The 25537-nt window shown below is 39.4% G+C and overlaps 1 protein-coding gene across 1 annotated transcript; it reads right to left on the bottom strand.

The window, feature by feature from the left end:
* Positions 23131–24606, bottom strand: LOC109232567. Its single transcript, XM_019398331.1, has 3 exons — positions 24116–24606; positions 23730–23873; positions 23131–23167 (listed from the first exon to the last, which is right to left on the bottom strand). Exons 1-3 carry the CDS (start codon positions 24604–24606, stop codon positions 23131–23133), a joined length of 672 nt encoding a protein of 223 aa, XP_019253876.1.

The raw sequence follows: 25537 nt of genomic DNA, 5'->3' as shown, positions 1-25537 counted from the left end.
CCTAGAAGAACCGGGTTCTTCTGGAGCGAAAATTGGGTACCACACAAATCACCCCCCCCCCCCTCTTGTGTGGTATTGACGTTTAGAACATCAGAAACAACATACCATAAGCTTGCTCTTAGTGTACTACTTTACTAATTCGAGCTCATTCAATCAAGGATCAAGTAGGACTTCAATTGGTTGTAATGTAAGCTGCGGAACGAGTAGGATATGTTTAGATATAAGAGTGGCTACACCTCCCTAAGCACTTTAATACATACACTTTAACATTCAAAACCCCACACTTATATCAAACCATGATTCCACCTTCACATCAATATACATCAACTCCCAGGTTATTTAAGCACAGTAACTTAAGAGCTACCACTCATCAAAGAATATTTTTCTTCATAAAAATACAACTATTTTTTTCTTTTCTTATTCAAATCAAGTGGATCTTACTTTTTCAAGACATTGCACTTTTCTCCTTATTTCAATAGTTCCACTTAAAAGCCAAACCAACCTCCCCCCACTTCAACTTTTACTAAGTTCATAACAATTTTAAGTGCTCATGGGAGGTACAAGATTCAAATATATGGTCAATTCAAACAAATGGGTAAGGCTTGTAGTGTGGTTGCCAAAGAAAAAAGATTACATGCTCAAAGGGGTTAACTAAGATACATAACAATTAGGTGGGTAAAATCTTATAACTTGCTCAACAAAGAAACGCCAATATCACTTCCAAGTCTGAATAAAACTACTATTTCGCTTTGCAAACACATGGGACAAGTTCTAAACGTCAAATGCATTGAACAAAATAACACAAAACCTTACACACACATGGCACATAACTCAGTCAAGATTGGATTCATCAAGACACTCTAGTCAAAGCGGTTAAGCAAAGTTAAGATTACACAATTTAAGGTAGTTACACATGAGTCCAAACCTGAGCCTAAGCGTCACAACTAAAGCACTCACTATTCACAAGGCATAACAAAGTTTAGAGATATTGCTTTCATTTCAAACCATAGCACAAGTTTTCCTACTCCTAAAAAATAAAAACTAACTACACCCGGTTCAAACAAAACCCTTGAAAAAGAACCGCGCCCCAAAGAAAAACCAAGGGGGAATGATTACACTACCTAACAAAAGAAAATCTTTTTGTCTTTTTCTTTCGACTTTAATCCCTCAAGAAACTCGTCGAATGATATCCTCGTCGGGAAAAGTCGAAAAGTTTAAGTTTTCTATGGTTTTTCTATTTTCCTAACTACTAAAAAACACTAACTAAAACATATACATACAACATACAGGTATCCCCAACCCACACTTTAAGTTGGACACAATTAAAAAGCATAAGGTAGAGGAAACTTCCCTCAGTCTCTAGTCGGGGTCTGAGTCCACGTCGGGCTCCATTCTACGTGCCCGAATTATTGCACACATCTACGCAGACAGCTTCTTCTCAGCCTTCTTGGGGTACATCCCACACTTATCTTTTACACTAATAGCAGCCTTATCTTTCACACCCTTCACCTTCCACTCAACACTTGTAGTTGGCTTCTCCTTTTTCACTCCAGTTGCTACATTCATCTCAAACGTCACCGCCTCATCTAAGCATGAGTTTCCTATCATGTCTATACAGTATAGCTCTACCCGTTGCTAAAAATGGTCTTCCTAATATGAGGGGGACCTCCTTGTTCTCCTCCATATTCACTACTATGAAATCTACAGGAAATACAAACTTACCCACACGCACCAAAACATCTTCCACTATCCCCTTGGGTGTTATAGTCGTTTGGTCTGCCAACTGCAAAGATATTGGCACTAACCTTATCTCTCCAATCTCCTTCTCCATTTTCCTGTAAATAAACAATGGCATTAGATTAATTGAGGCACCAGAATCACATAAAGTTAAGAGTGCCTAAAGAGCAAGGTATAGTAAAACTAGATCTCTAAACTTTTATGGGAGTTTGTTTTGCAATATTGCACTGTAATACTCTGTGAGTTTGATCACTAAGGTATCTTCTATCTTTCTCTTCTTTGTAAGGATTACCTTCAGGAATTTTGCATAAGCTGGCAATTCTGATAGAACTTTAGTGAATGGCAGCTTCACATTAACTTGTCTCAGCATATCTAGAGATCTTTCAAATTGCTTGTCCAGCTTTTCTCTATAGAGCTTTTTGGGAAAAGGTAGAGCAGGCATGTGCTTTCTCACATAATCAGATTCCTCCCTTCTTGAAGTTTCCTCCTTCTTCTTTTTCTCTACTCCCTTCTTGCCTTTCTTCTTCTCAGTCTTTTTATCATTTCAATTTTCAGCTCATTCCCACTTTCTTTTTCAGGCGCAACTCCTTTTTGAGTTGGAGCGGGATCTTTCAACATTTGTTTGCTTCTCAAGGTCACCACATTTACTGTTTCTTTGGGATTCTTTTCAGTATCAGCTAGTAGAGTACCTAGGATTCTCTCAGATAATATAGTTGCAATTTATCCCACTGGTCTCTCCAAGTTACGCAAACCTGTCCCAAGTTCTTTGATAGCTATACCATGAGCATCTAATCTATCATCTGTCTTGACAATGAAAGACTTCACAGACCTTTTAACCCATACTGAATTGGCTATTGAGGCTAAAACTGCGACCTCGGTTGATTCACAAAATCAGGAGCTCCTTGAAATGCTGAGTTATTGTGTTGCCATGCATTTGTTGTACCCCTAGGTGAACTCCATGAAAAATCGGGGTGCTTCTGACACATTGCATTGAAGATATAGCTACCCACAACATTAACTTCCTCAATTGAGGCTTGACACTCATGAGTAGGTATCCTCTTCCACATATGTCACACGCTGCATGAGGCTCATTATGTGTTGAAGCTAAGGTCAGCTTCCTTATTTCCTTTGCCATGGCATCAAGTTGTACCTGCACAGATGTGTTAGCATCAACCTGGTGAACACCAGTTGAACTTTTTCTTTCACCAATTTCAGAGGGCCACTGATTTACATCTTCAGACAACTCATCAAGAATTGTTATTATCTCCTCTAGAGTCTTCTTCATCAACGGACCTCCAGCTGCATTACTCTATGTTCTTCGTGAGGTCGGTGTCAATCCATCCTAAAAGTCCTGGAGTTGCATCCAGAGTTCAATTCCGCTGTGTTGACACTTTCGCACTATCTCCTTAAACCTCTCCCAAGCTTCAAACACTGTTTCAGTCTCATTGTGGCAGAAGTTATGGATTTCTCTTATAAACTTGCCCCTTTTAGTTGAGGAGAAATATTTAGCAAGAAATTTTCTGGTCATCTCCTCCCATGTTCTAATTGATCCATGGGGCAAGCTTAGAAGCGAGTACTTTGCATTATCTTTAAGTGTGAAGGGGAATGCCCTTAGATAAACTGCATCTTGTGACACACCATTATACTGAAAGGTGTTCATAATCTCCTCGAAGTCCATCAGATGATTGTTTGGATCTTCGTTCATCTTTCCTCTGAAGACACAACTGTTTTGAAGAGTTTAAAGCAACTGTTGCTTCAGCTCAAAATTACTAGATGCAATTGGAGGTGGTCTCACACTTTATAAACCCTTGTTATAGACCGGTCTAGCATAATCACCAAGTGGTCTTCCTTGGCTGGGAGCTAAATTCCGAACTGGTCTACACCTAAAGGTTGATTCTAAGCCATTCTTCAAGCCCTATCCTCTTCATAAGCAATTTGTGCATCTCTAAGTGCCGCTTCTTCAGCATCCCTTGCAGCTTTCTCTCTGAGTTGGGCTACCTCCCTCGCAGCCAAATCAACGTTATCATTTTCTCCCTCCATCTTTTCTTTGGTTGAGGATTGCCCAACCATCTTTGTATTCTTTCTCGGGGAGATTTCTTTCCTTCCTCAACTATCATAGATGTTTCTCAATTTCTGGTTCGTATGGTTGTAATTCCTTACTAGAAGATCTAGTCATGCACCAATCTAACTTGTAGCCTCTGCACAGTCAACAAACACCAAACGTAAAAAGAGAAATAAAAATTAAAAAAAAAATTACAACTATTAATTTCCAATCCTCGGCAACGATGCCAAAACTTTACGAGCTTGAAACACACACTTAAATATGCTCGCTAGTCGAATATAGTAAATTATAATATCGTATCCACGGGGATTGGAGTTAAACAGTTATTATAATAGTTTTTTTAGCTAGATTTCTATTCAAGATGACCAAGAGTTGAGATTTATGTAATTTACAACTAAAATTAACTAAGAGTCTAAACTATTGGCTAATGACATTTGACGCAAGTAATGAGTAAGGAAATATATCATTGGGAGAAAATAGGGTTGATAGGATAGGTGCAAGACAAATGTTTGGGACCTAACTCTAGATAGTTCACTTCTAATGTTAAGTGAGTCTCTCGAATTAACTCAATTAATTGCTCACACATTCAGCAGAAACTCTTCTCTCGATTAAGTTTCAACCTCACAATATGAAATAAATTAAGCTCGGTGAAGATATGCAAGAATTCTTAATGGATTGGTCTTTAGGAAAACCTCTTTCGATTATTCTCCTAACTATATTAATCAACAATTCAACTAGTCTCTTTCGATTACTTAGAAGAATTAATGAACTTACCCAACAAAATATGACACCAAAATATCACAAGTTATGCATCTCTCGATTACATGAACTAGTGAATATAGATGAAATAATTAAAACATCCAAAACGATTCAATACATAAACTAGAGTTGTAATCCACAACCAAATATCAATACACTAAATCCATCAAACTCTAAAGAGAACTACTCCATGGATATGGAGTAATTCATCCCAAATAAGATTAAAGTAAAGAAAAACATAAAACAATCCAAACCCTTGTCTTGAGTTGAGATTGAATGATGGATTCCTTGTGCTCTTTCTCTCCAACTTCTCCTTAGCCTCCTTAGGTCTTAGATGTGTCAAAAGTCTCAAAAATACCATTTTTCCATGTATATATACCAAGTAGGGTCGGGCCTAAATGAAAACACCTTCTCCTACGTGAAATAGGATACTTTTCCGAAGTTGGACGTGCGCGCTCGCGCACCAGTGTGCCCACCGCGCATTTTTTACCTTGTTCTACCTCCAGTGCACGCGCAATGCGCGACCAATGCTCTATCGCGCACTTGGGTGGCGTTTTGTTGGGAATTTTGGAAAATGTAAAACTTCAAAGTTGTAGATATTTTAAATAGCTTTCCAACGATATATTGTGGAGTCCAAACGGAATTTTGAGCAAAAAGTTATATGCATTTTACTGGACAATGCGCAGTATGCCTGCTCGGTTTTTCGTTCCGTTCTTAAAGTGCACTATCATTCGTTGATCCCCGAACACGATCTTAAAGTGCACTATCATTCGTTGATCCCCGAACACGATCCCAACTTAATCCTTGGGCTTCTACTTACACTTCAAAGTTGTAGAATAGCTTGAATTCATTCCATAACATCTACATAGATCGGAATCACTCCTACAAGGCATAAAATACACAATTAGTGCAAAACACTAGCGATTAAAGCTCAAACTCAACTAAAGTGCAGTAAATTAGAGTGAAATAAGTGACTAAACACGAGATTATAGCCTACCATCACATATCAAGGGGAATCCATCCAACAGTTCCCTCCCATGAACCAAGGTAATGTTTTTGGAGTATTTTGAGTTGATTGCTACTCCTAAACACTTATATTAACAAGGATTAACCTTGAATATCGATGTCCACCAATGATCACCTATATCCCCAAGTCCCTAGCACCTGTCACGACACAAATCGATAGGCCGCGAGGGCACCCGGTACCTTACTCAACCGAATACCAACATAACATATCTTTTCGTATCAAGCTACCATAAGTAAATGAGACAGAAAGGCTACCGTAGGATAACTAGAATAAAACATGTAATACCAACTTATACATAAGACATACGGGCATATAAGACCAAAATGATCACTCGTACACTAAACATAGGCCGACAAGGCCATACAATATTTTACGTGCATAACATTTGTCTATAAGCCTCTAAGAATAAATAAATACCATAAAGGTCGGGACAGGGCCCCGCCATACTAAACAATACACGTCTGAATCATGCCGACCAAATAAGCAACTCCGGAGCAAATGAAGCGCACCAACATCTTCCGCTGAGCTGATAGCCTACTTGGAGGACTCTCGACCTGTCTATCGGGACCTGCGGGCATGAAACACAGCGTCCCCAGGCGAACGGGACGTCAGTACAAATAATGTACCGAGTATGTAAGGAATGAAAATCAGTAAATAATAGACATGAGAGAAACAAGGATTAAAAGACTCGACATGTAAGCCTAAATAGCTCTGTGAATCATTTAATAATTATAATGTCATGCATATGCGTATAAATATCATACCATGCATGGGTATATGCATTCATAATATCATCAAACCTCTGAGGGCATCCCATCATATCATCTCGGCCACTGTGGGCAAAATCATTAACATATACCAGCTGATCAGGTGGTGGTGCGTATATAACGCCGTAACCTTTCCCCATATCCCATATATATATATATATATATATATATAACTCCATCTGGTCATGGGTCAATGTACATGTAAATGAATGCAATGCATGAGAAGTACGTTAATAAACCTATCGGAACGTCATAAGACCATTATGCCTTTGATTAATATCATGAAATTAACTTTATCAACTTACGTATTTTCTGAGACTCATGAACAGATGATAGAGTAATAAGACATATGGGAAATCAAGAACAAAGGAACCTCTAGTATTTCTATGAATAGAGTCACTTATGGAAGTTGTGCATTTGCTCATTTCGTTTGCACCGTATGGATCATGCCAAAAAGAAAGAAGAGATAGACTTAACATACCTGAGCCGATTCTCTTGAAAATCCCTCTAACACACGTCAATTATGACAACACGTAACGGCAGATCAAAGTAGGGGAAAATCCATATGATATTCTTGAGAAAGATTGCACCGTACTCCCTTAGAATCGCAAAATCCCATTGCTACTATGCTAAGAAGTCTCGTATGAATTATTGTTGAAGTAACTCACGTTACCATTGAAAAATATGATCTTTGCTTGAAGCATTTTCATCCGTCAGTAAGTGTGACCCTTCTTCATTTGGTGATTTTAGAGAAGACTTTTGTACTAGTGGGTGTGGGCCCCACTTGTAATGACTAAGCCACAAAAATTCCTCCAATGTGCCACCTTACCATGTAACTTAAGAGTCACTAATTTGGCCAAAATTTGCTGCCACGTTGGGGGGTCTTTGTCACGCCCCAACCTCGGGAGGCGCGACCGGCGCTCAATCGAGTGAACCCAACTGAGCAAGCCTTTTTAACACTTTCTACCCAACTCAATACTATTAAGAAAACCATGCTTTCGTTTATTTAGACAATTGCAAAAATCTTACATTCAACATTGTTAATTCACTTTCATATCACAAACCTTAAACCATGGTTAAGTTTTCAAGATTTCATACAGTTACAGTTTAGAATAACTAGAGTTTAGAATTACTATGCAGTACATTGACCTATCTGACATCCGAACATAACCTACACAAACGTCTACGGAGCCTCTAAGGATACAAAAGACTAGTATGACAACGCCATCAACAAGGCCCCGACTATATCTCAAAAGTGGAAGTCTACAACAAAAGATGTACAATATAACCCCTTGAAGGAGAAAGGGGCTCCCCAAGACTTTAAGAGGAGGATACTCCGCTACGCGCGACTGGCACTGTCCGCTATGGAGCCACCTACATTCATTCAAAAATGTAGCGCCCCCGGCAAAAGGGACGTTAGTACCATGGAATAGTACTAGTATGTATAACTAAACACCATCATGTTAGAAAGAACAACCATACAAGAGTAAAAAAAGAAATCATAAGGACTACAAAGCTTCAAACAATAACCACATTAGCAATATAAAAGGTTCACATAGTTTTCACATAGTTTCCGTAATTTTAGGTTGGGGCATTCCATATTGTTGCATCATCATTCACAATACCACCGCTTTCTTGAGCGGAGTCCGATCACGGCCCGATCGGCTAAGCCGTCTTACCAAGACGTTACCCTTATTTCATTCTCACTTTCCAGTTTCGATTATCAATACAATACCACCATGTGTGTGTAGCATGGCGTCCGATCACGACCCGATCGGCTAAGCCGTCTTACCAAGATGTTACCCTTTTCCGTTAATCATCTCACTTCAATTCTTGGTTTCACATGTATTAGTTCATCGGCACTTGGGGCCACAACTACCACATCATACTTGGCACTATGCCACATTCCATAAATCACGTTTCACATTATTCCCGTCTTCAACATTAACCTTGCCATTTAAGATCATAGGCACATACAAAAGTAACTCATGTTATAAGCGTAGAGAGGAATTCATCTAGTTCGGCATATTAATCACAATGTAACCTCGACTTGAAATTTAGGCATTTAGCACATAGCTCATGTTCTCCACACATCCTCAATTTTACAACGAATAGCACATTAAACACATGGAGAAGCACCTTCCACATACATTTTCACAACATCAATTCATTTGACATAACAAGTACTACATCAATCAAATTTCGGACTTACAGCATTTGCACGGACACCATGGAAGCAAAATTTCTAAGAGGAGGGGACCTCAATAGAGCCTTCCTTAAATCCTTACAATAAATTTCGAAATTCCTAGCAACTTCGATCTATTTTATGAAAATTGCAAGTTGAACCAAGAATTAGAGACATGATTAAGGTTCTAGCTTATTTGAGCATATTAGCAAGCACTAAGTGCGCATTGTGATTTTAGGACCCCTTTTGTGAAGGATTTTCATCATCTTGCACCCCAATTGCTATCTTTTTAGTTCACCACCTCCCCATACCCCATTATCTTTATGCATGCAAGAAAATCCATTTTTATACCCATGAACCCACAAGCTAATTACTCATTCTAGTGTGAATTTCGAAAGCAAAGGTTAGGGCTCAAGTTCTTACCTCTTGGGGTGAAGGCCTAGCAGCTTTACTTGTAATTCTTCAAGGGTTTAGGCAAGGATTGGGTGGGGACTTGATGAAGATCACCCTCTCTCCCTCTAGAAGTTCCTCTCTCACTATATTTGTAGTAAAAATAGCATAAAAGGGGTCTAATTGGGTGTTTTTAATGGGATGGGGTCGGTTTTAAAGGTTAGAAAATAGGAGCCCCGACACAGTCTGCGATCGCATATGCGATTGCATAATGGACATGCGGCCTTCAAAAGGGACCGCAAAAATGGCTTCAAGAACCTGAACAAACTGCCCGGGTATGCGACAAGAATGCGGTCCGCGTACCTGTTCTGCGGTCGCATAATGCACCGCAGAACTGCCCCTCGCAAAAATTCCAAAGGGATTATGCGATGACTATGCGGCCCGCATATTGATTATGCGATCGCATAATTGACCGCATAGTTGACCTTAAAGTTAACCATCAAATTGTCTGACTCTCCGGCGACTATGCGGTCCGCATAGCTATTATGCGATCGCATAATGGACCACATAAATGCACTTTTCTGGAAAACATTATTCCTTAACTTTTTAATGCATAGATCAGTCCAAAGTCGCCGCGAAGAATTTTACAAATTTCTAACACATATTCCTAACTCGACACTACGAGCTTTCGGGTTTTGAGTAGAAATTTTCACGGGGCCTTACAGTCTTTTAGGCTTATCCACAAATTCTTAATTATCTTGCTAATCTTTTATTAAACCAATAATTAACCAATTATCCACATAATTAAGAATTATCTCAAATTACTTAAAATACTACTCACTTTTAACACACTTTATGTACCCTACTATCACGGTCATGTGGTACCTTGTATGGCACAAGTCCATAAATACCGGGTATTATAGCTTAGACCATATTTTATCCCAAAATGTCAAACTTCGACGAAATTCATTTTCTTCGATTTGCTTACCCTCTTTCCTTCACGAATTTACTCATCACTTGTTTGAAATAGCATAATGCTTATAATCTCAAAATAATCTCATTCCCGAACTTATGTCGATTAACTTACGATAAAACTTTAACATACGAAAAGACGGGATGTAATATCATTCCTCCCTTTGAAACATTCGCCCTCGAATGTTGACTGATGCACTTATCATTATCATACCCTATAGTTCTTGTGAATACTTTAGTACTCTTCTTGCCATCTAGGCAACTGTTCTGTGAATAAATCCAAGGGCTCGGCCATTCCCCATTTAGGCCTCTTTCTCATACCACGACTTTTGGTCGGAATCCTTTCAATCTCGTAACTGTTGCTACCTTTTATCATGCAGCCTGTACGATTCTGACCTTGTAAGTGCGCTTATGCGACTCTTCTATCCTTTTTCCTCCAATTTTTAGCCAATCTCCAGGTCTTACTTTGTGAATATATATAAAACTTGATATGATGTCCCTCTAGGCATCTATAAGTACACTGAAGTTCTTTGCTCGGTACTTTGTTTAACTTACGAATATTGCTATATCTTATTTCATAGACCCGGTTATCCATCTGTATGACTTTACTACATCTAGGTAGATCACACTGTACCATAAATCTTACTTCGATTTATTATTACTGAGGTCTGCTACCAAACTTCAGGTTACTCATTCGCTGCTTATCATATATGTATAAGTTTAAGTCCTTTAATGATTCCTCATTACTGTTCATCATATGAATGATGGCCTAATCTCATCTCATACTTTATAACTTTTATCCATCCATTGTTGATTCACCTCAAAATTGATCTATAATCTACCACTGATAACTTAACCTTTGATGTAACACTGCCGCTAGGGTTCACGTCGCATCGAGGAATATTAGATATGATTTTCCTGATCCACCCGGGGGCGATAATATACTTCCATAACCATATTTCATACATCCCATTGTGATTCACATTACGTGGGTATTTTAATCATGTACAATTCATGAAAGCCCCTCTTTTTTCCCTTCAAATTATTACTCAATCGAAGTCCTTTATCTATCACAACTACACCCTTATTCTACTACCAGGGCAGCATTCCATCTCTTCTAAATGCTACTAGTCTTAGACTCCTTTGAGTTCATTCAGGCTATACTGAGCTTTCTATAACCTAGAGAAACCATTAGCTCTTTTGTTTTCCTGGGCTTAATCCCGAGGACTTATCCATTTCTCGTCACCTTCTCACTCGCCCTTTCTTGTCCTTACTCCTGTCTTCCCAAGATCTTGTTGCTTTACCATACTTTAGCTTGCGACCTATACATATCTATTTATTTTACTCGCAACCTTCCTTCAACTTGCTTGCCCCATAGATTTACTAATGTTATTCTAGAACATCAAGCGAGACATCACATCATCTCTAACTCTTCTTTAATCTCTTAACTAGACCTCTTGGTACTTGAAAACCATAGGCGGGAAGATATTCCATTGACGACGCTGCTATCGTTCCTGGATATTGAATCCCCGCACTTCTAGCCTTCTACACGAAGTAAGGACTATTCACAACCTTTTGCATTTGAGTATCTCGTGCGTTGTCCACCTTTACCTTACTTATCTTAAAGTCTCACATCATATCTTCTATCTCTTTCATAACCCCCCTTCCACATAGGTATAATTCACATCCACAACTTGAATCTCTCTCATAATACTTGCACCTATGGTGTATACACAATCTGGTGGTAGCTCCATACTGACTTTTTATGAGGCTGGTACTCTTCTAACTGGCTTTCTTGTAGGGCCGTTATAGAATACGACTGTTGTACTATTTCTCTTATACCTCTGATATTAAGAGTGATTCTGCAATGTTCTCAATCACAATTTCTATAATTTTTCTGGGTCCAGTAATCAAACTCCTGATTTACTTAGTTCATGTAACTCTTTAGTTTCCTCTTCCCTCTGATCAACCTTTATGTAGGCTTAAGCTATCTTCCAATCTACGGCTCATGGTATTACTTTATCCCTTCATGGACGCTATGGAATATCCATGATACAACCTTCTAACAATTCAATCCTTTGTCTATGACCTGGGCTCAATTCTTTCTTTTAACTTATACCGGAAACTTCTACGGCTGTATGATTGTCAATATATATGCTGCATGGATAATAGTTAGAAATCTTAAGTGTGTTCATAACGTAACTAACTCTGGATCATTGATCAAATAATTCCTTTCGTTCGTCTTCATCTTTCTTTAAACATAAGCTATTACTTTTCCTGGTCTTTTTGCCTCTTTGTTGTGTGCATACTTAGCTTATCTTAGTTCCCACGCATGCCAGAATTTTTGAGCAACTCATATGATCTCGAATATTACTTTTGATTTTACTTTCTGTTCATTAGCCATGATAGGTGCCACTTTCTTATGGAGTGCATACCATGTTGTAGTGGGATTGTTTTTACATGACCATTTTTTTCTTCAAGTTACTATGTTTAGGTTGAATCCTTCTTCCATATTTCCTCAGCTAGTCTTTCATTGTATTACTTAGGGAGGACCCTCTAAATTTTGTAATGTTGCGAGCTCATTGCGTTGTATTCCCGATAGAATTTTGATGTTCGTACTCACCTATAATTATCGGTAGTTACTTACCTCCACGCTTTTGTGCTTGTAGGGTTGCTTCTGAACTGATATTTTGACTGTCTTCCCAGTGGCACTCCCTTTTATTTCCGTAACACTCATACGGTACCTTTAACTATCCCAAATCCTATTTGAATATTTTTCAAGGGCCACGATGTCATCTGAGAGACTGAATTCCCCATGTTGGGGTTCACTATGTTTATCTTGCCCGATCTGTTGATTTGTCTGTATCCTCTTGTCTAGTCATAACTAGGCTCTTCCTGAATCAACTACTAACTACTCATTGGCACATTCTCATATCAATATTCTGCGTAATCTTTCTTGGGTTATTTCCTTTGTCTTAACTTACGTCTCGCACTGGCTCCTTATCTATCAATAACATCTCGGGCAGGAACCCTTACTTCCTCTCCTTGACGTCGCGTTTGCATAATGTTCTGGAATCGCAGCATATCTGTAGGATTTGAATAAGTGCAATCTCATCCCTTTCTCATTTTTATCGCATTCTTCCTTTACCATTCCATAGTTACTAGAACCACTAAATTCTGACTTAATGCCACATCACTCCATATTCCCCCCTTTTGGGGAGTACTAAGAGTTAGCGCTACGACGATCTACCTATAGATATTTTATCTCTTCATCTTTGGCGTCTTTTCACATTATCGATGACCTTTACTTGCCTTGCGGTAATCCTTCTGTACCAAGGATAAGAAAATTCCTCACTTAGTGTAACTAGCACACATAGTCCCTTAAGCTTAACTTGCTCACATTGCTTGATTTAGGGAAGCGTCTTCCTGAATGACCTTTAAAGGTTATTCTTCTGTCGTCCATTCTATTATCGCCGGAACGCAATCTCTGAAATATGCATGATGCCGACTATTACCAAATCACTCAGTCCCTAATTTATGTTTAGTTTATCTTGTTCACCAGCCCATACTGAATTCTATTACTCTGGAGTCTAACTTTTCCTTCTGTTAATCACGTTAGAGTCACAAACTTATTTCTCGAATTGAAGATATGGCTTTATGTCCTATACTCTTTTGTTGTCTCAAGGCCTGTCACCTCTCATCTTTTCCTTCCCTTAACTATAGACTCTGTAATACTGTCATTTCTTTTTATCTATTGTTGCCATCCATGTATCATATCTTACTCATAATGCTTTATTAATTATCTTCTTATTTCCGCTAACATTTATGTCTATCACTTTATTCTGAAAACTTCAACAAGACATTCTCTTGCTTTTAGCTCCCCTTACTCCATCCACTGGCTTTTCGGATTGCCTATCTTTATAAAAAAAATTTGAACACTCAAGTATTCATATCTAGCTGTGCATTTCTAGAGTGCACCATCTGGGTGTCTCACAAGGAGATCTATTAGCACATTTGCAATAACCTCCCGAAATGTCAACTAACACAAACAATCCATTCACCATTTTGGGTTACGCTAACCCCGGCCGGATCCTGATATCCCATCTTTCTCTTAAACTACACCTGTTAGCCCCCATAGGGCATAACTGAGAAGGGTGTGGCCAATTATACATACCTCTGTTACTGTAACATGTAATACCAACTTATACATAAGACATACGGGCCTATAAGACCAAAATGATCACTAGTACTCTAAGCATAAGCCGACAAGGACATAGAATCTTTTACGTAAATGACATATGTCTACAAACCTCTGAGAGTAGATAAATACCATAAAGGTCGGGACATGGCCCCACCATACTAAACAATACACGTACGAATCATACTGACCAAATAAGCAACTCTGGAGCAAATGGAGCGTACCAACATCTTCCTTTGAGCTGATAGCCTACTTGGAGGACTCTCGACCTGTCTATCAGGACTGCGGGCATGAAACACAGCGTCCCCAGGGAAACGGGACGTCAGTACAACTAATGTACCGAGTATGTAAGGAATGAAAATTAGTAAATAATATACATGAGAGAAACATAGAGCAAAAGACTCGACATGTAAGTTTGAATAGCTTTGTGAATCATTTAATACTTATAATGTCATGCATATGCGTATAAATGTCATACCATGCATGGGTATATGTGTTCATAACAACATCAAGCCTTTGAGGGCATCCCATCATATCATCTCGGCCACTATGGGCAAATCATCAACGTATACCAGCTTATCAGGTGGTGGTGCGTATATAACGTCGTAACCTTTTCCCATATCCCCCATATATATATATATATATATATATATATATATATATATATATATATATATATATATATATATATATATATATATATATATATGTATGTATATGTACACGTATATAACGCCATGTGGTCATGGGTCAATGTACATGTAAATGAATGAAATGCATGAGAAGTACGTTAATAAAACCTCTCGGAACATCATAAGACCATTATGCCTTTGATTAAAATCGTGAAATAAACTTTATCAACTTACGTATTTTCTGAGACCCATGAACAGATGATAGAATAATAAGACATGTGGGGAATCAAGAACATAGGAACCTCTAGTATTTCTATGAATAGAGTCATCTATGGAAGTTGTGCATTTGCTCATTTCATTTGCATCGTATGAATCATGCCAAAAGGAAAGAAGAGATAGTATTAACATACATGAGCCGATTCTCTTGACAATCCCTCTAACACATGTCAATTGCGACAACACGTAACGATGGATCGAAGTAGGGTAAAATCCGTATGATATTCTTGAGAAAGATTGCACCGTACTCCCTTAGAATCGCAAAATCGCGTTGCTACTGTGCTAAGAAGTCTCATATGAATTCTTGTTGAAGTAACTCACGTTACCATTGAAAAAGATGATCTTTGCTTGAAGCATTTTCATCCGTTAGTAAGTGTGACCCTTCTTCATTTGGTGATTTTAGAGAAGACTTTTGAATTAGTGGGTGTGGGCCCCACTTGTAATGACTAAGCCACAAAAATTCTTCCAAATGTGCCACCTTACTATGTAACTTAAGAGTCACTAATTTGGCCAAAACTTGCTGCCACGTTGGGGGGCCTTTTAGGCTTATCCACAAATTCTTAATTATCTTGCTAATCTCCCATTAAACAATCAATTACCCAATTATTCACATATTTAAGAATTATCTCAAATTACTTAAAATACTACTCACTTTTAACACACTTTATGTACCCTACTATCACGGTCATGTGGTACCTTGTATGGCACAAGTCCATAAATACCGGGTATTATAGCTTAGACCGTATTTTATCCCAAAATATCAAACTTCGACGAAATTTATTTTGTTCGATTTGCTTACCCTCTTTCCTTCACGAATTTACTCATCACTTGTTTGAAATAGCATAATGCTTATAATCTCAAAATAATCTCATTCCCCAACTTACGTCGATTAAATTACGATAAAACTTTAACATATGAAAATACGGGATGTAACAACACCGACAAAAGTAATCCCATATATGTGGAAACCTTGTCATATACACCCCCAACAAAACCTACATACACCTCGCTGAGAAGGACCTGCTCATTAAGAACATGGCTGATGAGATGAAAAAGCTATCTGGAAGGGTCCAGAGTGTCGAAGGAGGAAAGGGCATTGAAGGCCCGAACTACGAGGATTTATACATTCAACCTAATGTCGAACTGCCCGAGGGTTATAAACCTCCGAAGTTCGAGATGTCTGATGATACTAGTGATCCCAAACACACCTGAGAACATATTGTGACAAGCTCTTGGGCATGGTGAAAAACGAGAAAATTCACATGAAGTTGTTTATGCAAAGTCTTACCGGAGATGCCTTGGCATGTTATATCAGTCAAAACCCGAAGAAGTGGTCCATCTGGGTGATTATAGTGTCAGACTTCATGGATAGGTTTAGGTTCAACCCAGAGAATGATCCAAATGTGTTCTACATTCAAAACCTCAAGAAGAAACCTACGAAAACCTTCTATGAGTATGCTACCCATTAGAGGTCTGAGGCTGCTAAGGTAAGGCCACTGCTAGAAGAAGAACAGATGAACAAGGTCTTTATACGAGCTCAGGACCCGCAATATTATGAGAATTAGATGATCATTGAAAACCACAAATTTTCTGACATCATCAAATTAGGAGAAATGATTGAAGAAGGTATGAAGAGTGGCATGGTCACCAATTTCGAGGCTTTGCAAGCTATTAAAAAAGCGTTTACAGTCCGATGATTTTCAAGAAGGAAGTTGGTGTCGTGATGGTAGCCTAGGGACCAAAATCTCCACTCACCTATCAAGCATCCCCACAGTATATCATCCATCACCCCCAACATATCATTATCCCGCTACCACCTACCATACCTACAACACCTAGCCAACATACTATCACTCACCCCCACCTTCCCAACAAAACTACCTTAAACCCCAAGCCAATTTTGATTGTAGACCACCCAAGCAATACACCTCTCTCGCTGGATCCATAGCCCACTTGTATGAGAGGTTGAAAGTTGCCAGTTATATCACCCCTATCTTTGTGGTAGTGATCGAAAGCTCAGTCCAGTGGATCAACCCCAACAAAACTTGTGCCTATCATTCTGGCATGAAAGGGCACACCATTGAAGAATGTCACACTTTGAAGGATAAGATTCAAACGCTGATTAATACCAAGGTGATCCAATTGGAAAAGCATGCACCCAATGTCCGCAATAACCACCTTTCCTACAATACTGTTTGAAGTTAAATTGGCCATACCTAGGCCACTATTCACTGTGAGGGTAGCTCTGTCACTTGCTTATCATCCTAAAGTTGTGCCATGGGACTACGTGGTTGAAGTCAAAAGGAAAGGAAAGTCTAAGGCAGAAGAAGAAGGCGATGCTCAAGGAATGAGTACAACAGGTAGGGTGTACACGCTAGAGAATCTGGCCCAAGGAGGGTCAAGTAAGGAAACCACGACAAAACCAATTATTGTAGAATCAGGTAATGATGACTTATGGAGGAAAATTCAGGTTAAGGAATATTATGTTTTTGATTATATGAACAAAACTACTGCCTAGATATTTATTCTATCACTATTGCAGAATTCAGACGCACACAAGAATGCCTTGGTGAAAGTATTGAGTGATGTGTATGTGTCTGTCGGCATTACCAGTGGATAGATGGCAAACGTGGTGGGGAAAATACTAGACACATAAAATCACTTTCCACGAAGACGCGTTGCCACCGGAAGGTTTGAGCCACATCCGGGATGTGCATACCGTGCAATATGAAGACAAGTTCATCACTCGGGTTCTGATTGATGGCGTCTCAACTCTAAATATATGTCCTTTGACCACTTTGAGAAGACTTGCATAAGTATACTTGAGATAAGACAAGGGACCATAAATGAGAAAGCATTTGACAGGTCATAGAGAGCTACAATCGAGGAAATTGATTTGAGTTTAAAGGTATGTCAAACGTTGTTCGATGTTGAGTCCCAGGTACTAGATATCTCTACCACTTACAACCTACTATTGGGAAGACATATGGCCGGGGCACTCACTTCCACTCTACATCAGGTTGTAAAATTTGAATGGCATCACCAGGATGTGGTCATTCTTGGAGATGGTAACAATCCCATTTATACCGATCAAATCGTACCAACAGTTAAAGGCAAGAGGGTGTTAGGGGGAGAGATGATCCACAATATCGAAAGTGTAAACATCGTTGAGAAAGGATGATGGTTGAGTAACAAAGTACTAAGCATGTTTCTTTGGCTGGGATATGAGCTAGGACAAGGTCTCGGCCCTAAGCTTCAAGGGATAACAAAACTTTTATGACTGCGACCTCAGAGCACCACATTCGGTCTCGGGTAAGACTACACTGTACAAGAATATCAGGGCTGGTCACCTCCGTGGAATGATTTTCACTATCCACTGCCCAAACCTATACCACCTATGTACCAAACATTCTGCAAAGCTGATGTCATTTGGGGTTCTAAAGAAGATGAGATTCTAGCTAACATAAGAAGATTATTCTTGGCCGAATAAGACACAGAGTGCAACGTGATTTTGGGAGATGAGGTGGAGGATTTCACCATCCAGATGGCAGGAGATGGAGCGATTCTAGAGAATTGGACTGCTATACCATCCCGGGCTCGTCAAGCACCTTGGTAGCTTTACCAGACTAGCATGTTTTTTTAAAAAAAATTCTATCATTTAAGACATTCAGTATTTCCATTCTGAAATAAGTACTCGAGATATCGAGTTATGCTTGTTTTGATAAAATCTAAGTTTTAATTAATGCACATTTTCCCTTTAATTTATTTATATTATTATATTTGTATTTTTCAGCATAATTATTTCCTATCATGTTGAATCTCTAACTATGACATGTAATGAGACAATGCAACAGTGTTTTAAAGTGATTTAGAGGAATGGGAAAATGATGTAATACCCAAGGAAATTGTCAGAGAGGTAGAGGATGTTTAGAACAAACCCAAGTCAAATTTAGAGAAATCGAAGTAGTTAAGTTCGGGGACTCTGAAACAGTCAAAGAGACCTGCATTAGTATCAACCTTTCACCGTCCGACAAAGAGGAATACATCATATTTTTGAAAGAATATGAGGACATCTTTGCCTAGTCCTATGACAACATGACAAGGTTGAACACATCCATAGTAGCCCATAAGCGACCTATCAACCAAATGTGTCCACCAGTGAAGCAAAAACTCAAGAAATTCAAGTCAGGCATGAGTTTGAAAATAAAAGAAGAGGTTACTAGACAGATCAACGCCAAGGTTCTTCGAGTGATTGAGTATCCAACCTGGCTAGGCGACATCGTACCCGTACCGAGGAAAGATGGAAAGGTCAGGGTTGCGTCTACTACAGAGATATAAGCAAATCAAGTCCCAAGGATGATTTTCCTCTACCGATCATACATATCCTGATCGATAATTGCACCAAGCATGAACTCCAGTCCTTTATTGATTTTTTCACAGGATATCACCAGATCTAGATGAATGAAGGAGATGCGGAGAAATAGGCCTTCATCACGCCGTGGGTATGTATTGGTATAAAATGATGTCATTCGGTCTAAAAAAAAGTCGGAGCTACATAAATGAGAGCCATGGCTACCCTCTTCCATTATATGATCCATAAGGAAATTGAGGTTTATGTGGATGACGTCATCATCAAATCCAAAAAGAGTCCATATCACATAAAAAATTTGAGGAAATTTTTCGACCCCTTGCAGAAGTACAACTAGAAGCTGAACCCTGCAAAATGTGCCTTCGGGTCCTCGCTGGGAAATTATTGGGTTTTATCATCAACCGTCAATGGATAGAGTCAGATCCATCAAAGATCAAAGCCATCCAAGATTTGTCACCGCCCAAGAACAAGAAAGATGTGATGAGTTTCTTGGGTTGTCTCAATTACATTAGTCATTTCATAGCCAGTCGAAGTGATATGTGAACGGATATTCAGGATGTTAAGAAAGGATACTGCGACAAGTTGAACATAGGAGTGTCAGAAAGCCTTCGACAAAAGCAAGGAGTATTTGTCCAAAACTCATGTGCTGGTCCTACCAGAGCCCAGGAGACCTCTGCTTGCTCTATTTGTCTATGTTGGACAGAACATTCGGATGCGTCTTAGGACAACATGATGAGACTAGCAGGAAAGAGCAAGCCATATACTATCTAAGTAAGAAGTTCACGCCTTATGAAGCTCGATATTCTTTGTTGGAGCGTACTTGGTGTGCCTTGACATGGATAGCACAAAAGCCGACACACTATTTATATGCATACACTACATACCTTATATAAATAATGGACCCTTTAACGTACATTTTCCAAAAACCAATGCCCACGAGCAAGCTGGCTAAGTGGAAAATACTTCTAAGTGAATTCGACGTCATCTATGTGACTCAAAAAGTAGTCAAGGGGAAAACATTGGCCGACCATCTACGGAGAATCCCGTGGATGGAGAATATGAACCAATGAAGACATATTTTCTAGACAAAGAGGTTTCATTCTAGGGGAAGATATCGTAGAAGCTTATGATGGGTGAAAATTGTTTTTCGACGGAGCCGCAAACTTCAAAGGAGTAGGCATCGGGGTTGTCCTGGTATCGAAAACTAGCCAACACCATTCGGTATCCGCCAAGCTCAGATTCTAGTGCACTAACAATATGGCGGAATATGAAGCTTGCATCCGGGGAATCAAGCTAGCCATTGACATGAACATTAAAGAACTATTGGTGATCAGAGATTCAGACCTGTTGATACATTAGGTACTCGGAGAATGGGCAACCAAGAATACCAATATACTACCATACTTGCATTGTGTGCAAGGATTGATCAAGAGATTCGCAAAGATAGAATTCAAGCATGTTTCCCGGATTAAGAACGAGTTCCCAGACGCGTTGGCCACATTGTCTTCCATGATACAACATCCAGATAAGAACTATATTGACCTTATCCTGATAGAGATCTGCAAGCAACCTGCCTATTTTGTCCATGTTGAAGAAGAATTTGATGGGAAGCCATGGTTTCACGATATCAGGAAGTATCTGGTAAAGGGAGAATACCTATAAAACGCTACACATACTCAAAAGAACACATTAAGAAGACTAGATAACTATTTCTTTTGGAGTGAAGGGATTCTATACAGAAGAACTCCTGAACTTGTGTTGTTAAGATGTGTCGGTGCCAAAGAAGCATCCAGAATGCTTGAAGAAATACATGACGGAACATGCAGACCCCATATGAATGGGTTCGTTCTAGCCAAGAAGATACTGAGGGTGGGCTACTTTTGGATGACTATGGAGACTGACTGTATCAAGTACGTGCAAAAGTGTCACTAGTGCTAGGTACATGCTGACATGATAAGCGTTCCACCTAATGAGCTCAATGTGACAAGTTCGCCATGGCCTTTTGCCTCATGGGCCATGGATATCATTGGCCCAATCGAGCCTGTCGCCTCTAATGGGTTGAAGCTTCTTCCTACAAAGTCGTGACAAAGAAGGCCGTAGCAGATTTTGTCTGAGATCGTATTGTCTGCCGATTTGGAGTTCCCGAGTCAATCATCACTTACAATGCCACCAACCTCAACACTGATCTGATGCAAGCCATATGTGATACATTCAAGATCAAGCACCGCAATTCTACCGCATACATGCATTAGATGAACGGAGTTGTAGAAGTCGTCAACGTGAATATTAAGAAGATACTAAGGAAGATGATAGACAACTCAAGCATTGGCATAAGAAGCTACCATTCGCCTTGCTTGGATATTGCACCACATCTGAACATCAACCGGGGAAACTCCTTATCTACTGATTTATGGTACTAAAGATGTTATACCCGCTGAGGTAGAAATCCCTTCCTTATAGATCATACAAGAAGCCGAGCTAAGTGAAACAAAATGTGTACAAAATCAAACTTTGTAGGCAGCCCTGTGGGTTTGATCACATTATAATAAAATTTCCATTTTCCTCCATGGTCAATAATTGGGGCAAACTTTGAGTTTCATCAGATCCAACAATATCGCACCAAGAGTCGCCAGAAGAGTATTATCAGGAAGTATATCAGAGCTGATCCATCAGAACTGGGGTAGAATTCGAACTTTTGAGGGAGTCCTCAAAATTCTATACAGGATAAGGACGCTGCAATGTCTCAAAGCATGTCGCGATTTATGATTCAAAAAAAACTATCTATTTTTATCATGCATCTTAATAACTGCATTCTCTCTCTATTTTGGTAAGTACAAATTATGCATATTTTCAAAATTCAAATATTTATAATAGCCAAATGCTACTGAGGCGAGGTCGAAGCATAGAAGTGTCAAGACCGGAAGGCGAAATTGGAAGCAGAGATGGGGCGTGGAGTCAAAAGTACGATTCAACCTTCCCCTCAAACTCACCATTTTTCTTTGAATGTAGGAATAAAAGAAGCAGCACTATCAAGGATATCCGCAAAGGATACTCGATGAAGTCACTACCCGCACGTGGATAGACGTTGCAGAGCATGAATTTGCCAAGCTAAGCATTGCCTTCTTTCCTTTCTTGCATGAGTCTAAGCTCTGCCTCCACACTTGAATAAGACTAAACACTTCCCTCACTATTTGCATCGGGTTTAGCACGACCATTCTACCAGCACGAGGCTAAGCTCTACCTCCGCACTTGAATAGGGCTAAATAATGCCCTCACTATTTGCATCGGGTTTAGCACGACCCTTCTACCTGCATGAGGCTAAGCTCTACCTCCACACTTGTATAGGGCTAAATAATGCCCTCACTATTTGCATCGGGTTTAGCACGTCCCTTCTACCTGCATGAGGCTAAATCTGCCTCCACACTTGCATAGGTCCGGATGTTGCCCTCACTATTTACATAGGGCCGAGCACTGCCCTCCTACTTGCATGAAGCTACGCATTGCCTCCATGCTTGTATAGGGCTAAGCGTCGCCCAGACTATTGCATCAGGCCAAGCACGATCCTCTTACTCACGTAAGGTTAATTATCACCTTCATTACTTGTATGAGGCTATGATCTGCCTCCATTCTTGCATGGGGTTAAGAGTTGCCCATGTCTTGTGAACAATCAAATATTGCTTTATCCATACATCTCATGGGCTAAAATATCACCATGTTATCCGAAGGCGTCATAGTCTAAAGGCATCATCTTTATAGTCAGAGGACATCGTTCCATGGCCTAAGGATCTCAAACCTGCACATCAATATTCAAAGACATCATAGTCCAAGATACTTGAAACTTCCTATCTTAGGGATGATTTGCGAGTCAAGCCTCACGTCTATATCCGCTCCCCCGTCACGTCGCTGAACTTGCACTCTAAGTACTCTGTCTTAGTCCTGCTCAACTTGAAACCTTTAGACTATAAGGTCTGTCTCCAAACCTCTAACTTTTCATTAACACCGCCTCGCATCTCATCAATCAGTACTATATCGTCAACGAATAACATACACCATGGCACCTCCTCTTGAATATAATGCGTTAGTGCATCCATCGCCAAAGCAAATAAGAATAGGCTAAGCGCAGATCCTTGGTGTAACCCCATACCAACCGGAAAATGGTCCGAGTCTCCTCTCACAACCCCCGAGTCTTAGTTCCATCATATATATCTTTAATAAGTCTAATTTATGCTACAGGAACACCTCTAGACTCCAAGCATCTCCAAAGGACCTCCCTAGGGACCTTGTCGTATGCTTTCTCTAGGTCAATAAACACCATATGCAAATCTTTCTTCCTATCCCTATACTATTCCACCAACCTCCAAACAAGATGGATGGCTTCCGTAGTCGAACGTCCCGGCATGAAACCGAACTGGCTCTCGGAAATAGATACAGTCCTCCTAACCCTCTCTTTCACCACCCTCTCCCAGATTTTCATAGTGTGACTAAGCAACTTGATACCCCTACAATTGTTACAATATTTGATATCACATTTGTTATTGTAAAATGGAATCATCATACTCCACCTCCACTCCTCGGGCATATTCTTCGTCCTAAAAATAATGTTACATAGCCCAGCCAGCCACTCCAAGACAGCCCTACCCGCATACCTCCAAAATTCAACCGAGATCTCATCTAGCCCGGTCCCTTGCTCATCTTACGTACCGCCCCTGCGACCTCCTCAAAACTAAAGCACCTACAATACCTAAAATCACTACGACTCATGGAGTGCTCCTTATTTCCCAGCACAATGTTCCTACCCCCCTCGTCATTCAAGAGTCCATGGAAGTAGGTCTGCCACGTTCTCTTGATCTGTGCCTCTTCCATTAAAACTCTGACCTCCTCGTCTTTGATGTACCTCACTTGGTCCAGATCACGAGTCTTCCTCTCTCTCATCTTAGCTACCTGAAACAACTTTATGACCCCGCCTTTATCCATCAGTTCTTCATACAAATGGGAAAATGCTACAGTCTTAGCCTCCGTGATCGCCAGCTTCGCCTCCTTCTTATACCCTTCTCTGATGGTCATCTTCTCCTCCTTGTCCGTGATCTCTACTAGCTTCAAATATGCCCCTTTCTTCGCTTCTACTTTCCTTTGAACCTCCTCGTTCCACCACCAGTCTCCTTTGTGGCCGCCAGCGTAACCTTTCAAGACCCCTAACACCTCCATCGCAGCCTCCTTAGTGCAGTCCACCATCCTCGTCCACATACCACTCGCGTCCCCACTACTCCTCCGAGCCCTTGCAGCCAGCAACTTCTCCCGCAACTCCTGAGCCTTGTCCTGAGTCAAAGTTGCCCACCTGATCTTCGATCAACTCCACCCCACCCTCTTCTTCTTCCTCATCAAAGTCGAATTAAATAATTATATGATTTCCATATCAAAGTCTTAAATATTAGGCAAATAATTAAATGATTGTCCCTAAATGTTAGAAAAATAATTCAACTACTATTCCTATATATTAGAAAAATAACTAACATTACTATTTTGTTCAATATAAAATATATTCTTAAAGGTTATAAAAGGCAAACAACATTTCGTTAAGGGCCTTCATACCTTTATTACAATATATATATAGACAAAGATATAGATAAATAAATGCATATACTATGATATTTAACTAACTTAATTCAATTGATTATCTTTGCATGTTCAAAAGATATTTACTTTTGAATTCAAGTATTAGATAATCTATACTATATTAAAAGCACGAAGACCATTAGCGAAATGTCATTCGTCTTTTTTACCCTTTAAAACATATAGTTCACATTGGACAATACAGTAATTTGAGTATTTCATTAATTTTAGATATAATTATTTAATTAATTTTCCTACTATTTAGGAATAGTCGTTTATTGTGAATAAAATTTTGCCTGAACGTTCACTACACGCTGGGAAAGAATGTCTTTCTAATTCCATTTATACTTTGGGATACTAAATTTCTCCATTCTCCTTCTTAGATTTAGGAGACTTTTTTTTTTAGTTAATTAAATTTTCCTAAACCAGGAAAGTTTGTCGTTCAACTCCATTTATATTTTGGATTATTAAAATTTCCCTTTTATCTTTTTAAATTTAGGAGATTTTTTTGTAATTAAGATTTTGCCTAATTCTTACTAGATAAAATAATCAT

This window comes from Nicotiana attenuata, chromosome 9, assembly GCF_001879085.1.
Source record: "Nicotiana attenuata strain UT chromosome 9, NIATTr2, whole genome shotgun sequence".
NCBI classification, from domain to species: domain Eukaryota; kingdom Viridiplantae; phylum Streptophyta; class Magnoliopsida; order Solanales; family Solanaceae; genus Nicotiana; species Nicotiana attenuata.
This window is presented reverse-complemented; position numbering and strand designations above follow the sequence as displayed.

Bases quoted from the DNA above. Each gene is read 5' to 3' on its own strand.
- LOC109232567 (XM_019398331.1), bottom strand. From the start codon at position 24,606: ATGGTGGACTGCACTAAGGAGGCTGCGATGGAGGTGTTAGGGGTCTTG. The intron at 23,874-24,115 runs GTATTGTAGGTG...TAACAATTGTAG, and splicing joins ATGAGTCGTAGTGATTTTAG to GGGTATCAAGTTGCTTAGTC. The intron at 23,168-23,729 runs GTTGGTGGAATA...ATTGATGTGCAG, and splicing joins GCCATCCATCTTGTTTGGAG to GTTTGAGATCCTTAGGCCAT.